Below are 17,303 nucleotides of genomic sequence, written 5' to 3'. Positions count from 1 at the left end.
AGTGACAGGAAAACCAAGAGATGGCAAAAACAACGAAAGCAAAGAAATGAAAACAAAACCTCTCTTCTCTACCGTACTCCCTAGAGCGCATGCGTCACCCTCTACCTTTCGCCTGACATCACTGCCACAGTTAAACAAGCTCAACCTATGTAGCCTGTGAGACATGCAGGCTTGTTTTCGCTTAGCCTCATCACTTGTGTTCTCACGCGGAACTGTTTAATCAGCATTCATCTATAAAACTGTTTCAGGTATTCGTTAGAATCATGTTGTACATGCTTTAGATAAAGAGAATGCATTTGTATAATGTATTGTTAGAGACACAGATTGAGACGGGATTGTTTCTGTTTTCTCATATTACTTCCTGCCTCACCACAGTGACCCCAGTGACCTTGGCATTGTTCAATATTTCTGCACAAAATTTGCTGCTGGTGTTGGTGATGTAAAGCGAAAAGTAGAGAGCGACGCATAGGACGTATGCTTCTTTACCCGTAGAGGATTTGGATATGAATAGCTTATGATTTATTGATTTATTTATTTGACTGGTGTTTTACGCCAAACTCCAGAATATTTCGCTTTTACAGCAGCGGCCAATATTATGGTGGGTGGAAACCAGGCACAGCCCGGGGGAAACCCACAACCATCTGCAAGTTATTGGCAGACCTTCCCACTTACAGCCTGAATAGGTTATGTGGTGGCAGCTATATATTGCTTTCATTTTGAAACTCGATGATAGGGTCGCAAGTTTAAAACCATCTTAGCATGCATTGTTAGAATCTTTGTGGAATATGTACTGTTTGTTATAGGGTGACAGCTGTAGAGGTAAGTGATGACTCCAGCCTTTTAGGAGCAGGGTTTGCCGACTCATATATCCGAGTCTGGAGCACATCGCCAAATAAACTGCGGGGAATTAAGAAAAACTCAGAGCTACAGCTCATCGACAAAGAAGCAGGTATTGTGCTGAAAATCATCTGTATACAATTGTCAAAAACTTTCTATGGTCTTCTATTTTGTATCATTCTCAGGTTTTCTAATTTTGTTTGACTTACTGTTAAACACACAAGGATACATTGATTTGGTTAACATTTTGCCTGACTTGTAAAATCACATGTTTTTGTTTATTTATTTTATTTATATATTTGTATTTATTTATTTATTTATTTGATTGGTGTTTTACACTATACTCAAGAATATTTCACTTATACAGTGGCAGCCAGAATTGTACCACATGTTTTTTACCCAACATCCAGCAAACTGTGTGGTAGCAAAACCATTTAAGAATTTAACATACAACGCTTTGTCATAGGGAATTGTGATTGGTGGACTGCTGCTGAACATAACTGTAGGCTGGCTTGTGTTTCTTTTCCTCAGTCAAGCTAGCAAATCAAACAGCGAGTGTTAAAATTGAGCGCTCAAAATTCCCTGGTTTTATTTTAAACCTTTAAACAGCTGTGATGACAGAATTTCAGTGGAGTATCATGTTTAATCCTAATCAAATCTCCAAATGATTTGTGTCAGATTAAATTTGTGTAGACCGATTGTTCCAGGGGTGGGTATATAATTGTGTTTAGCACTTTTGTGTGCAGAGTTATCTCCCTTTGCTAGATTCCTTTCTTATTTGTGTCACAATCAGACACTGTGGAAGTTAAACTCACCAGACATGTCAGAAAATTTGTGTGGTACTTTGACAAAATTTTATGTGAAACCTGTCGACATTAGTCTGTGAAATTTAAATTTCATCTGAAATCGTGTCAACAGTGAGTTTCTGTCCAGTTTCCTCCCATTATAATGCTGACCAACGTCATATGCGTGAAATATTGTTGAGTGGGTGTAAAACACGATTCAGATCAATAAACAAGATCATGTCACAGAATAAATGACTTATTACTGAAAACAGAGGATTAAAATGTACACACATTTTTTTTTGCTTGCAGATGATGTGTTGGAGCGAATGATGGACGATAAATCAGGCAGTGATTGTAAAACCCTGGTGGGTCATTCTGGTCCAGTGTACAGCATCTGTTTTAGTCATGACAGGAATTATCTTATCTCTTGTTCTCAAGACTCCTCCAGTAAGTTTGTCCTAAAATCAGGGGAAAGTTCATCAGTAACTTGCCAATGGTCGGTGGTTTACCCTTGTTACTCCAAGTTTTCCTCCACCCATAAAACTGACCAGTATTGTGTAAATTTACAGCATTAAACATCAATGAATCAATCGATAAGTCTTCATGTACTAATATGCTAGACCTAAATAGTGTTAACAGAGTAATAAACGGCCCATCCAGCGACAATTAGCTGAAAATTACTCGACTGTCAGGAACTTTTCATTTATGTAACTGCAGACATGTTTACGGGTGTAAGAAAGGAGTAGAGCCCACAGAACGTCACCACCCACCCACTGGTGCAAGCAGTTGACGTGCCTTCTTTGTGAAGGGCAAGGAAGTAATATGTGGATTAAAACTTCAGTTATCAAGGGCTCGTGAACTTGTGACAGGGTTTTTTTTTTACTTTGGCCAGAAAGATATCAAGAAGGAAATAAATTTAAATATGTAATCTCTGTAATTGTCATTATTGTATTTTATTTTTTCTCAGTTGGTTAGCGCGCTAGCGCCACATGATGACCCACAGGCCTCTCACCAATGCGGTCGCTGTGAGTTCAAGTCCAACCCATGCTTCCTCTCTGGCTGTAAGTGGGAGGGTTTGCCAGCAAGCTGAGGATGGTCATGGGTTTCCCCTGGGCTCTGCCCAGTTTCCTCCCACCATAATGCTTGCTGCCGTCGCATAAGTGAAATATTCTTGAAAATGGCGTAAAAGCATCAATCAGATGAATAAATAATAAATTTTATAATTATAAATATAATTTTTTCCCAGTTCGCTTGTGGAGCCTTAAGACTTGGAGTAACTTGGTGTGCTACAAAGGTCACAACTTCCCCGTCTGGAGCGTCAGATTTAGGTAAGTATCCACAGTCTGTTATGATTTGTCCTATAGGTGAATCAAAACATAATCCACCAACTTAGTATATAGGTGAAGTCACAACTTCCCCGTCTGGAGCGTCAGATTTAGGTAAGTATCCACAGTTATGATATGTCCTATAGGTGAATCAAAACGTAATCCACCAACTTAGTATATAGGTGAAGTCACAACTTCCCCGTCTGGAGCGTCAGATTTAGGTAAGTATCCACAGTTATGATATGTCCTATAGGTGAATCAAAACGTAATCCACCAACTTAGTATATAGGTGAAGTAACAACTTCCCTGTCTGGAGCGTCAGATTTAGGTAAAGTACCCCCAGTTGTTTTATCTACTATAGGTGAAACAAAACTTAATTCACTGAATAGATGGGGGAAAACAGTTGTATTATAGTATTCTCTATTCTAAAAACTTCAGAATTTATTTTAAGAAAGCTCAAAATAGTAAATATTCTGTCCTGCTTCAATTTTTCTTATCTTTTTTTTTTGTTCATTTGTGTTTAATGCCATACTCAAGAATATTACACCTTAAATGACGGCGGTGGAGGAAACCGGAGTGCCCGGAGGAAACCAGTGTCCTTCACCATGTACACGACCTTCCTTCTGACTTCTAGTCATCAGCAAATTTCCAGACTTAAACCTTGAAAATATAGAAACTCCTGTGTGGTTATTTTTTCATGAAACACTCTCGAAAAACCTCTAGTATTAAATAAGCTAAGTGAACCAACCTTGCTAACCTCCTGAACTTTGACGTTTGAACTTTCAGCCCCCATGGACACTATTTTGCGTCTGCGGGTCAGGATAAGACGGCCCGCCTCTGGGCCACGGACCACCATCAGCCGCTGCGGATATTCGCTGGTCATCTCTCTGATGTTGATGTAAGTTCAATTTCCATGTTACAGTAAATGACCTAAAATTTCACACCAAAAAATTTGCATTTTTTGAGGCAAATAATTAATAAGAAGGTATTACTTTTCATGCTTAAACATGCATTTTCCAATTAGAATATCACTTTACCTTCCAAACAAGCCTTAAAACAAATTTGTGGGAGTCATATTCTTGCATGTCACTGAACATTCACATGAAATGCATCAATTAATGGTTGAACAGCTCACACTCTTAGGAAACTGATAACTTCCATTTTGTGTTTTTCGCAATTAAAGCTGTCTGAGTGAAAACGCCATAATATGACAGCATTTCAACAAAACTTACGCAAAAGCTGTTAATTCTTAAGTACTGTGCTACATGCATGTGGGTGTGCAACCCTAATTGTATAAAAAATCCCAGTGGGGTATGTTTTCTTCGCACCATGCCATAAACTTCGGTAAGCGATTCAAATTGTAGTACTACAGAAGCATGCGACACCAAGCCAGTCAGAAATTTTCTTGAATATGGCAGATTGTGTTTGGGATTTGTAACTGGTATTTTTGTATACCCAAGCAATGAAATTTGATAGACATATAGCCACTCCCTTCCAACCTCCCATTCCCCCCTATGGCCATTGGGAGACTCGAGGACAAGCTACACAGACGGTCCAAATGGCAGCAGAACGCATCGTTTTCTTCTGTGACGTTGCAGTGCATGTGTACTTGATATATGTTTTATGAGCACACATACACCAGTAATTGTGACGTAATAAAGGAAAGAACAAATGAGTTCTTAGCTTTGGACCATCTTGATACAGGTTGGAAAGAGTTTTACGAGCTCCCCGTTCTACTGAAGGTGGCGAGTTAAAACAGCCTGCCTAACCTGTGTTTGTAAGATTGTGTTGTAACGGTCATGAAATACCATATGCGAATTAAATAACCATTGAACTTGAAAACATTATAACGTTTAACATTATAAAATGATACTTATCCACAGCAGAGACATATATGGCAAATGAGATATGATGTGGGTAAAGGAAGATAACTCCTGTTGAATCATATTATTTGTCTGCTAATCTTCAACCAGTGGCGAAGTTGTAGGTGCTGAATTTATAGTTTCAGAGTAAAAATCAGAGATTTTTGAAAAATTGGTCATCACTTATTGGCTATTGCCAAAAGAGAAACATGAAGAAGAAATAATCCACCGAAACCTGCAGTTCATTTGATATCGAACAAGATTTCAAGAATATAGGACTGAAGTTAAACACATAGATTCTCACTGATGCAGCAAAAGATTAGAAATTCGCACTTTAAAATACAATTAAAATGTGAGCTGATGTCTCTTGAATTTGTCTCAGTAAAGAACACAGATATCATTTAACTACATTTTATTAACTGAGGTGACAAAATCAGTGTTCAGGCAGAAATCACCTGGTCTTCTCACGTGAAATGTATGCATGGTTTGAATAGACTGTAAAAGACATGGTGTGTTTAAAGGGAAAATTTCAAGGTCACATACAATAGGTCAGTCACTGACGTGAGAGGGATAATGCTTATTTCGTGGAGATGGTGAGACTTTATAGCGGTAATTTACCCGATAATTGCTGAGGTTAATGTCAGCAGTTAAATACTAGGTAAATTTGAAAGGGTAAGTTGTGACATCCACATCAGTGGCCAGTGGGAACGATGGGAAATACTTCACATAATCCAATATTCCGTTCTTCGACATCAGTTCCTGGAAGCACAAATATATCCGCGCTGCAAAATATCTTTCCCCCGAAGAATATCTCGCATATGCTGTCTCTGATATGCACTTTTGAGCTTCGCTGTCGCTCTTATATTTGATGAGATTTTGTAACCGAATGACAACAGTGTGAAAGATTTTGAGGGGAAAATTCCTTTTAAAAACTTACAACTAATAGGATTTAGTGTATGGTATCCTAAACCGACAGCAATTTAAAATGTAGAATTATGCGACAGCATTTGTCTCAAAGAGCTGTGTCCTAAATTCTACACACTGAACACGGATAACTCTAGCATACTGGTTACCAGCAGGCACGTGGGAAGTAAGTGAAATATTCGATTGTTAAACACCAATCAAATTAATTTTTGTCCCCATGTTACCAACGTAACTGGGGTTCATATCAAAGAAATAATAGACTCACACCCGAAACACCAAGTATTTAGTGTGACTCTAGTGAAGTGAATAAGGATACCTGGAGGGTTTTTACGCCGTTCTAATTGAACATAAGCCAACAATCTATATGGTACGAAAATTTATCGGTGGTATGGATTAAAAGTGCCGAGTTGTTGAAAGTGCAGTTATTATTATTGTTAAAAGCATGTAATTACTAAGTATTTTTAAACACACTGTACCTATAGCCAGATGTACTTATTTCATTAAGACATTTATAGCATATCATCTCAAATCACGCAGTTATAAATTCCAGATTTTATTTGACTCCTCGTCAACTTTCTCAAAGATTTTCAGTAGAAAATCAGTTAATCACTTTGGAAATAATGGTTATTTGACACGGCATAATCATTGAGTTGAAATAAACATGACGTATAAAAGTTTATCCTTACCTTTGTGTTTGTAGCTCTGTTTACAATTCGACGCCTTTTGACGTATAGGTAACCATTTGAAAAATTTCTAGTGGAAAATGGCTTTAATAAATTGCAATTAAGATCAATTCTAACACTGAACCACGAAAAAACAGATCTCAAAAATGTGGAATTTTTAAGGCAGTGCGTATCCGTAAAAGACTGAGTAAAACCCTCACACTGCACGCGGTTAATGTCAGTATTAGCCTAAGCAGCAAACATCATGTGAATAAGTGAAATATTCGATGGTAAAACATCAATCAAATTAATTTTTGTCCCCATGTTACCAACGTAACTGGGGTTCATATAGAGGTAATAATAGACCCGCACCCGAAACACCAAGTATTTAGTGTGACTCTAGTGAAGTGAGTAAGGCTACCTAGACAGTTCTTACACCGTTCTAATTTAACATATGCCAACAATCTACATAGTACGAAAATTTATCGGCGGTATAGATTTAAAGTGGCGAGTTGTTTGGATGTGCAGTTATAATTATTGTTAACAGTACCTATTTATTTGGTATTTTTAAACATACTGTATCCTTAGCCAAATGTACTTATTTCCTTGAGACATTTATATCATAACATCTCAGATTATGCAGTTATAAATTCCAGATTTTATTTGATTTTTGTTTTTTGTTTTCTTTTTTTTTGATTGGTGTTTTACGCCGTACTCAAGAATATTTCACTTATACGACGGCGGCCAGCATTATGGTGGGTGGAAACCGGGCACAGCCCGGGGAAAACCCACGACCATCCGCAGGTTGCTGGCAGACCTTCCCACTTACGGCCGGAGAGAAAGCCAGCATGAGCTGGACTTGAACTCAGAGCGACCGCATTGGTGAGAGGCTCATGGGTCATTACGCTGCGCTAGGGGCACATTTTATTTGACTCATCGTCAACTTTCTCAAAGATTTTCAAGAGAAAATCAGTTAATCAGCTTGTAATTAATGTTTGTTCTACAGGGCATAATCATGAGTTGAAATAAAAATAAACGTTTATCCTCACCTTTGTGTTTGTAGCTCGTTTTCCTGCTCTGTTTGCAGTTTGACCCCTTTTGACGCATAGAAAACCATTTGAAAAATTTCTAGTGAAAATAGCTTCAGTAATTTGCAATTAACATCAATTGTTACAATGTATTGCGAAATAACAGAAATGAAAAATATGGAATTTTTAAGGCAGTGTCTATCCGTGAAACAATTAATTAAAACCCTCACACTACACGCGGGTAATACCGGTATTAGCGTGAACAGCAGCTGTCTGTGATTAAGTGAAATATTCGATTGTAAAACATCAATCAAATGAATTTTTGTCCCCATGTTACCAACGTAACTGGGGTTCACATAAAAGTAATAATAGACTCGCACCTGAAACACCAAGTATTTATTGTGGCTCTAGTGAAGTGAATCGTGTTACCTGGACAGTTCTTGCGCCGTTCGAATTTAACATATGCCAACAATCTCCGTGGCATGTAAATTTATCGGTGGTATAGATTGAAATTGCCGAGTTGTTGAAAGTGCAATTATTATTATTGTTAAAAATATTTAATTATTAAGTATTTTTCAACGTACTGTGTCCATAGCCAAATGGGCTTATTTCGTTGAGACATTTATAGCATATCATATCAAATCACGCAGTTATAAATTCCAGATTCTATTTGACTCATCGTCAACTTTCTCAAAGATTTTCAGGAGAAAATCAGTTAATCAGTTTGAAATTAATGGTTCTTTGAAACGGCATAATCATGAGTTGAAATAAACATGAAGTATAAAAGTTTATCCTTACCTTTGTGTTTGTAGCTCTTTTTTTCTGCTCTGTTTGCAGTTTGACCCCTTTTAACGCATAGGTAACCATTTGAAAAATTTCTCGTGAAAATAACTTGAGTAATTTGCAATTAAGATAAATTGTTACATTGTATAGCGAAATAACAGAAATGAAAAACATCGAATTTTTAAGGCATTGTCTATCTGTTAAACAGTAAGTAAAACCCTCACACTAACGCGGGTAATGCCGGTATTAGCGTGAACAGCAGCTGTCTGTGATTAAGTGAAATATTCGATTGTAAAACATCAATCAAATTAATTGTTGTCCCCATGTTACCAACGTAACAGGGGTTCATATCGAAGAAATAATAGACCCGAACCCGAAACACCAAGTATTTAGTGTCACTAGTGAAGTGAATCAGGCTACCTGGACAGTTTTTATGCCGTTCTAATTGAACATAAGCCAATAATCTATATGGTACGAAAATTTATCGGTGGTATGTATTAAAAGTGCCGAGTGGTTGAAAGTACAGTTATTGTTATTGTTAAAACTATGTAATTATTTGGTATTTTTAGCACACTGTATCCATAGCCACATGTACCTATTTCATTCAGACATTTGGAGCATATCATCTCAAATCACGGAGGTCTAAATTCCAGATTGTATTCGACTCATCGTCAACTTTCTCAAAGATTTTCAGGAGAAAATCAGTTAATCAGTTTGGAAATATTGGTTCTTTGACACTGCATAATCATGAGTTGAAATAAACATGAAGTATAAAAGTTTATCCTTACCTTTGTGTTTGTAGCTGTCTTTACAATTCGACGCCCTTTTGACGAATATGAAACTATTTGAAAAATTTCTAGTGAAAAATAACTTGAATAAATTGCAATTAAGATAAATTCTAACATGAACCACGAAAAAACAGATCTCAGAAATGTGGAATTTTTAAGGCAGGGTGTATCCCTGAAACAATAAGTAAAACCCTCACACTACGCGCGGGTAATGTCGGTATTACCGCAAGCAGCAAATAGCATATGAATAAGTGAAATATTCGATTGTAAAACATCAATCAAATTAATTTTTGTCCCCATGTTACCAACGTAACTGGGGTTCATATAGAAGAAATAATAGACCCGCACCTGAAACACCAAGTATTTATTGTGGCTCTATTGAAGTGAATTGTGTTACCTGGACAGTTCATACACCGTTCTCCTTTGAGATAAGCTAACAATCTATGTGGTACGAAAATTTATCGCTGGTATAGATTGAAAGTCCCGAGTTGTTGAAGGTGCAATTATTATTGTTCTTAAAAGTATGAAATTCTTAAGTATTTTTCAACATACTGTATCCATATCCAAATGTGCTTCTTTCTTTGAGATATTCATAGCATATCATCTTAAATCACGCAGTTATAAATTCCAGATTTTATTTGACTCATCGCCAACTTTCTCAAAGATTTTCAGGAGAAAATCAGTTAATCACTTTGGAAATAATGGTTATTTGACACGGCATAATCATGAGTTGAAATAAACATGACGTATAAAAGTTTGTCTTTACCTTTGTGTTTGTAGCTCTGTTTACAATTCGACGCCTTTTGACGAATATGTAATCATTTGAGAAATGTCTTGTGAAAAATGACTTTAATAAATTGCAATTAAGATAAAGTTTGACATTGAACCACGAAAAAAAAGATCTCAAAAATGTGGAACTTTTTAGGCAGTGTGCATCCGTAAAACAATAAGTAAAACCCTCACACTACGCGCGGGCAATGTCGGTATTAGAGTAAGCAGCAAATATCATGTGAATAAGTGAAATATTCGATTGTAAAACATCAATCAAATTAATTTTTGTCCCCATGTTACCAACGTAACTGGGGTTCATATCGAAGAAATAATAGACCCGCACCCGAAACACCAAGTATTTAGTGTCACTAGTGAAGTAAACAAGGCTACCTGGACAGTTTTTACTTCAATTTTACCTTCAATTATCACACTGTATCACGAAATAACGAAAATGAAAAATATGGAATTTTTAAGGCGGTGTCTATCCGTGACACAATTAATTAAAACCCTCACACCACACGCGGGTAATACCGGTATTGGCGTGAACAGCAGCTGACTGTGATTAAGTGAAATATTCGATTGTAAAACATCAATCAAAATAATTTTTGTCCCCATGTTACCAACGTAACTGGGGTTCATATCGAAGAAATAATAGACCCGCACCCGAAACACCAAGTATTTAGTGTCACTAGTGAAGTGAATAAGGCTACCTGGACAGTTTTTATGCCGTTCTAATTGAACATAAGCTAACAATCTATATGGTACGAAAATTTATCGGTGGTATGTATTAAAAGTGCCGAGTTGTTGAAAGTGCAGTTATTGTTATTGTTAAAAGTATGTAATTACAAAGTATTTTTAACACACTGTATCCATAGCCAGATATACCTATTTCACTGAGACATTTGGAGCATATCATCTCAAATCACGCTGTTCTAAATTCCAGATTTTATTCGACTCGTCGTCAACTTTCTCAAAGATTTTCAGGAGAAAATCAGTTTGAAAATATTGGTTCTTTGACACGGCACAATCATGAGTTGATTTAAAAATGAAGTATAAAAGTTTATCCTCACCTTTGTGTTTGTAGCTTTTTTTGCTGCCCTGTTTGCAATTTGACTCCTCTTGACGCATAGGTAACCATTTGAAAAATTTGTAGTGAAAATAAATTTAGTAATTTCCAATTAAGATAAATAGTTACACTGTAACACGAAATAACGAAAATGAAAAATATGGAATTTTTAAGGCAGTGTCTATCCGTGAAACGAATAAAACCCTCAAACTACACTCGGGTAATGCCGGTATTAGCGTGAACACCAGCTGTCTGTGATTAAGTGAAATATTCGATTGTAAAACATCAATCAAATTAATTTTTGTCCCCATGTTACCAACGTAACTGGGGTTCATATCGAAGAAATAATAGACCCGCACCTGAAACACCAAGTATTTAGTGTGACTCTAGTGAAGTGAATCAGGCTACCGGGACAGTTTCTACGCCGTTCTAATGGAACATAAGCCAACAATCTGCATTGGACGAAAATTTATCGGTGGTATAGATTGAAAGTGGCGAGTTGTTGGATGTGCAGTTATTATTATTGTTAAAAGTATGTAATTATTAGATATTCTTAAACATGCTGTATCCATAGCCAGATGTACTTATTTCATTCAGACATTTGGAGCACATCATCTCAAATCATGCAGTTATAAATTCCAAATTTTATTTGACTCATCGCCAACTTTCTCAAAGATTTTCAGTAGAAAACTAGGTCATCTCTTTGGAATTCATGATTGTTTTAGACGGCATAATCATGAGTTGAAATAAACATGAAGTATAAAAGTTTATCCTTACCTTTGTGTTTGTAGCTTTTTTTTCTGCTCTGTTTGCAGTTTGACCCCTTTTGAAGCATGGGTAACCATTTGAAAAATTTCTCGTGAAAATAACTTGATTAATTTGCAATTAAGATAAATTGTTACATTGTATAGCGAAATAACAGAAATGAAAAACATCGAATTTTTAAGGCATTGTCTATCTGTGAAACAGTAAGTAAAACCCTCACACTACACGCGGGTAATGCCGGTATTAGCGTGAACAACAGATATGTGTGATTAAGTGAAATATTCGATTGTAAAACATCAATCAAATTAATTTTTGTCCCCATGTTACCAACGTAACTGGGGTTCATATAGAAGAAATAATAGACCCGCACCTGAAATACCAAGTATTTAATGTGGCTCTAGTGAAGTGAATTGTGTTACCTGGACAGTTCTTACACCGTTCTCCTTTGACATAAGCTAACAATCTATATGGTTCGAAAAATTTATCGGTGGTGTGTATTAAAAGTGCCGAGTTGTTGAAAGTGCAGTTATTGTTATTGTTAAAAGTATGTAATTATTAAGTATTCTTAAACATGCTGTATCCATAGCCAAATGTACTTATCTCATTTAGACATTTGGAGCATATCATCTCAAAACACGCAGTTATAAATTCCAAATTTTATTTGACTCATCGCCAACTTTCTCAAAGATTTTCAGTAGAAAACTAGGTAATCTCTTTAGAATTCATGATTGTTTTACACCGCATAATCATGAGTTGAAATAAACATGAAGTATAAAAGTTTATCCTTACCTTTGTGTTTGTAGCTGTCTTTACAATTCGACGCCTTTTGACAAATATGTAACCATTTGAGAAATTTCTAGTGAAAAATGACTTTAATAAATTGCTAGTAAGGTAAAGTTTGACATTGAAACACGAATTAACATCTCAAAATTGTGCAATTTTAAGGTAGTGTGCATCCGTAAAACAGTAAGTAAAACCCTCACACTACACGCGGGTAATGTCGGTATTAGCGTAAACAGCAAATATCAGGTGAATAAGTGAAATATTCGATTGTAAAACATGAATCAAATTAATTTTTCTTCCATGTTACCAACGTAACTGCTATTCATATCGAAGAAATAATAGACCCGCACCCGAAACACCAAGTATTTAGTGTGACTCTAGTGAAGTGAATAAGGCTACCTGGACAGTTCTTACACCGTTCTAATTTAACATATGCCAACAATCTACATAGTACGAAAATTTATCGGCGGTATAGTTTGAAAGTGGCGAGGTGTTGGATGTGCAGTTTTTATTATTGTTAAAAGTATGTAATTATTAAGTATTTTTAAACATGCTGTATCCATAGCCAAATGTGCTGATTTCGTTGAGACCTTTATAGCATAACATCTCAAATCACGCAGTTATAAATTCCAAATTTTGATTGACTCATCGTCAAATTTCTCAAAAAATTTCAGTAGAAAATTAGGTAATCAGTTTGGAATTCAGGGTTGTTTTACACGGCATAATCATGAGTTGAAATAATAATGAAGTATAAAAGTTGATCTTTACCTTTGTGTTTGTAGCTTTGTTCACAATTCGACGCCTTTTGACGTATAGGTAACCATTTGAAAAATTTCTAGTGAAAAATGATTTTAATAAATTGCAATTAAGATAAATTCTAACATTGAACGACGAAAAAACAGATCTCAGAAATGTGGAATTTTAAGGCAGTGTGTATCCATGAAACACTAAGTAAAACCCTCAATCTACACGCGGGTAATGTCGGTATTAGCGCAAGCAGCAAATACCATGTGATTCAGTGAAATATTCGATTGTAAAACATCAATCAAATTAATTTTTGTCCCCATGTTACCAACGTAACTGGGGTTCATATCGAAGAAATAATAGACTTGCACCTGAAACACCAAGTATTTATTGTGGCTCTAGTGAAGTGAATTGTGTTACCTGGACAGTTCTTACACCGTTCTCCTTTGACATAAGCCAACAATCTCCATGGTATGTAAATTTATCTGTGGTATAGATAAAAAGTGGCGAGGTGTTGGATGTGCAGTTATTGTTATTGTTAGAAATGTGTAATTATTTGGTATTTTTAACACACTGTATCCATAGCCAACTGTACTTATTTCATTCAGACATAAGGAGCATATCATCTCAAATCACGCAGTTATACATTCCAAATTTTATTTGACTCATCGCCAACTTTCTCAAAGATTTTCAGGAGAAAATCAGTTAATCAGTTTGGAAATAATGGTTATTTGACACGACATAATCATGAGTTGAAATAAACATGACGTATAAAAGTTTGTCTTTACCTTTGTGTTTGTAGCTCTGTTTACAATTCGATGCCTTTTGACGAATATGTAATCATTTGAGAAATGTCTTGTGAAAAATGACTTTAATAAATTGCAATTAAGATAAAGTTTGACATTGAACCACGAAAAAAAAGATCTCAAAAATGTGGAACTTTTTAGGCAGTGTGCATCCGTAAAACAATAAGTAAAACCCTCACACTACGCGCGGGCAATGTCGGTATTAGAGTAAGCAGCAAATATCATGCGAATAAGTGAAATATTCGATTGTAAAACATCAATCAAATTAATTTTTGTCCCCATGTTACCAACGTAACTGGGGTTTATATCGAAGAAATAATAGACCCGCACCCGAAACACCAAGTATTTAGTGTCACTAGTGAAGTAAACAAGGCTACCTGGACAGTTTTTACTTCAATTTTACTTTCAATTATCACACTGTATCACGAAATAACGAAAATGAAAAATATGGAATTTTTAAGGCGGTGTCTATCCGTGACACAATTAATTAAAACCCTCACACCACACGCGGGTAATACCGGTATTGGCGTGAACAGCAGCTGACTGTGATTAAGTGAAATATTCGATTGTAAAACATCAATCAAAATAATTTTTGTCCCCATGTTACCAACGTAACTGGGGTTCATATCGAAGAAATAATAGACCCGCACCCGAAACACCAAGTATTTAGTGTCACTAGTGAAGTGAATAAGGCTACCTGGACAGTTTTTATGCCGTTCTAATTGAACATAAGCCAACAATCTATATGGTACGAAAATTTATCGGTGGTATGTATTAAAAGTGCCGAGTTGTTGGATGTGCAGTTATTGTTATTGTTAAAAGTATTTAATTACAAAGTATTTTTAACACACTGTATCCATAGCCAGATGTACCTATTTCACTGAGACATTTGGAGCATATCATCTCAAATCACGCTGTTCTAAATTCCAGATTTTATTCGACTCGTCGTCAACTTTCTCAAAGATTTTCAGGAGAAAATCAGTTTGGAAATTTTGGTTCTTTGACACGGCACAATCATGACTTGATTTAAAAATGAAGTATAAAAGTTTATCCTCACCTTTGTGTTTGTAGCTTTTTTTGCTGCCCTGTTTGCAATTTGACTCCTCTTGACGCATAGGTAACCATTTGAAAAATTTGTAGTGAAAATAAATTTAGTAATTTCCAATTAAGATAAATAGTTACACTGTAACACGAAATAACGAAAATGAAAAATATGGAATTTTTAAGGCAGTGTCTATCCGTGAAACGAATAAAACCCTCAAACTACACTCGGGTAATGCCGGTATTAGCGTGAACACCAGCTGTCTGTGATTAAGTGAAATATTCGATTGTAAAACATCCATCAAATTAATTTTTGTCCCCATGTTACCAACGTAACTGGGGTTCATATCGAAGAAATAATAGACCCGCACCTGAAACACCAAGTATTTAGTGTGACTCTAGTGAAGTGAATCAGGCTACCGGGACAGTTTCTACGCCGTTCTAATGGAACATAAGCCAACAATCTGCATTGGACGAAAATTTATCGGTGGTATAGATTGAAAGTGGCGAGTTGTTGGATGTGCAGTTATTATTATTGTTAAAAGTATGTAATTATTAGATATTCTTAAACATGCTGTATCCATAGCCAGATGTACTTATTTCATTCAGACATTTGGAGCACATCATCTCAAATCATGCAGTTATAAATTCCAAATTTTATTTGACTCATCGCCAACTTTCTCAAAGATTTTCAGTAGAAAACTAGGTAATCTCTTTGGAATTCATGATTGTTTTAGACGGCATAATCATAAGTTGAAATAAACATGAAGTATAAAAGTTTATCCTTACCTTTGTGTTTGTAGCTTTTTTTTCTGCTCTGTTTGCAGTTTGACCCCTTTTGAAGCATGGGTAACCATTTGAAAAATTTCTAGTGAAAATAACTTGATTAATTTGCAATTAAGATAAATTGTTACATTGTATAGCGAAATAACAGAAATGAAAAACATCAAATTTTTAAGGCATTGTCTATCTGTGAAACAGTAAGTAAAACCCTCACACTACACGCGGGTAATGCCGGTATTAACGTGAACAACAGATATGTGTGATTAAGTGAAATATTCGATTGTAAAACATCAATCAAATTAATTTTTGTCCCCATGTTACCAACGTAACTGGGGTTCATATAGAAGAAATAATAGACCCGCACCTGAAACACCAATTATTTAATGTGGCTCTAGTGAAGTGAATTGTGTTACCTGGACAGTTCTTACACCGTTCTCCTTTGACATAAGCTAACAATCTATATGGTTCGAAAAATTTATCGGTGGTATGTATTAAAAGTGCCGAGTTGTTGAAAGTGCAGTTATTGTTATTGTTAAAAGTATGTAATTATTAAGTATTCTTAAACATGCTGTATCCATAGCCAAATGTACTTATCTCATTTAGACATTTGGAGCATATCATCTCAAATCACGCAGTTATAAATTCCAAATTTTATTTGACTCATCGCCAACTTTCTCAAAGATTTTCAGTAGAAAACTAGGTAATCTCTTTAGAATTCATGATTGTTTTACACCGCATAATCATGAGTTGAAATAAACATGAAGTATAAAAGTTTATCCTTACCTTTGTGTTTGTAGCTGTCTTTACAATTCGACGCCTTTTGACAAATATGTAACCATTTGAGAAATTTCTAGTGAAAAATGACTTTAATAAATTGCTAGTAAGGTAAAGTTTGACATTGAAACACGAATTAACATCTCAAAATTGTGCAATTTTAAGGTAGTGTGCATCCGTAAAACAGTAAGTAAAACCCTCACACTACACGCGGGTAATGTCGGTATTAGCGTAAACAGCAAATATCAGGTGAATAAGTGAAATATTCGATTGTAAAACATCAATTAAATTAATTTTTCTTCCCATGTTACCAACGTAACTGCTATTCATATCGAAGAAATAATAGACCCGCACCCGAAACACCAAGTATTTAGTGTGACTCTAGTGAAGTGAACAAGGCTACCTGGACAGTTCTTACTCCGTTTTAATTTAACATATGCCAACAATCTACATAGTACGAAAATTTATCGGTGGTATAGTTTGAAAGTGGCGAGGTGTTGGATGTGCAGTTTTTATTATTGTTAAAAGTATGTAATTATTAAGTATTTTTAAACATGCTGTATCCATAGCCAAATGTGCTGATTTCGTTGAGACCTTTATAGCATAACATCTCAAATCACGCAGTTATTAATTCCAAATTTTGATTGACTCATCGTCAAATTTCTCAAAAAAATTTCAGTGGAAAATTAGGTAATCAGTTTGGAATTCAGGGTTGTTTTACACGGCATAATCATGAGTTGAAATAATAATGAAGTATAAAAGTTGATCTTTACTTT

At 35.6% G+C, this 17,303-nt stretch overlaps 1 protein-coding gene across 1 annotated transcript in view; it reads left to right on the top strand.

The window, feature by feature from the left end:
* Positions 1–17,303, top strand: part of LOC135464727 (transcription initiation factor TFIID subunit 5-like) — an 89,726-nt gene that overhangs the window by 11,339 nt on the left and 61,084 nt on the right. Inside the window, exons 11-14 of the mRNA XM_064742247.1 lie at positions 804–949; positions 1,932–2,069; positions 2,869–2,950; positions 3,734–3,845. Coding sequence (XP_064598317.1) covers positions 804–949; positions 1,932–2,069; positions 2,869–2,950; positions 3,734–3,845 — 478 coding nt within the window. The remainder of the gene's footprint in view (positions 1–803; positions 950–1,931; positions 2,070–2,868; positions 2,951–3,733; positions 3,846–17,303) is intronic.

This window comes from Liolophura sinensis, chromosome 4, assembly GCF_032854445.1.
Source record: "Liolophura sinensis isolate JHLJ2023 chromosome 4, CUHK_Ljap_v2, whole genome shotgun sequence".
Lineage (NCBI taxonomy): Eukaryota > Metazoa > Mollusca > Polyplacophora > Chitonida > Chitonidae > Liolophura > Liolophura sinensis.
This window is presented reverse-complemented; position numbering and strand designations above follow the sequence as displayed.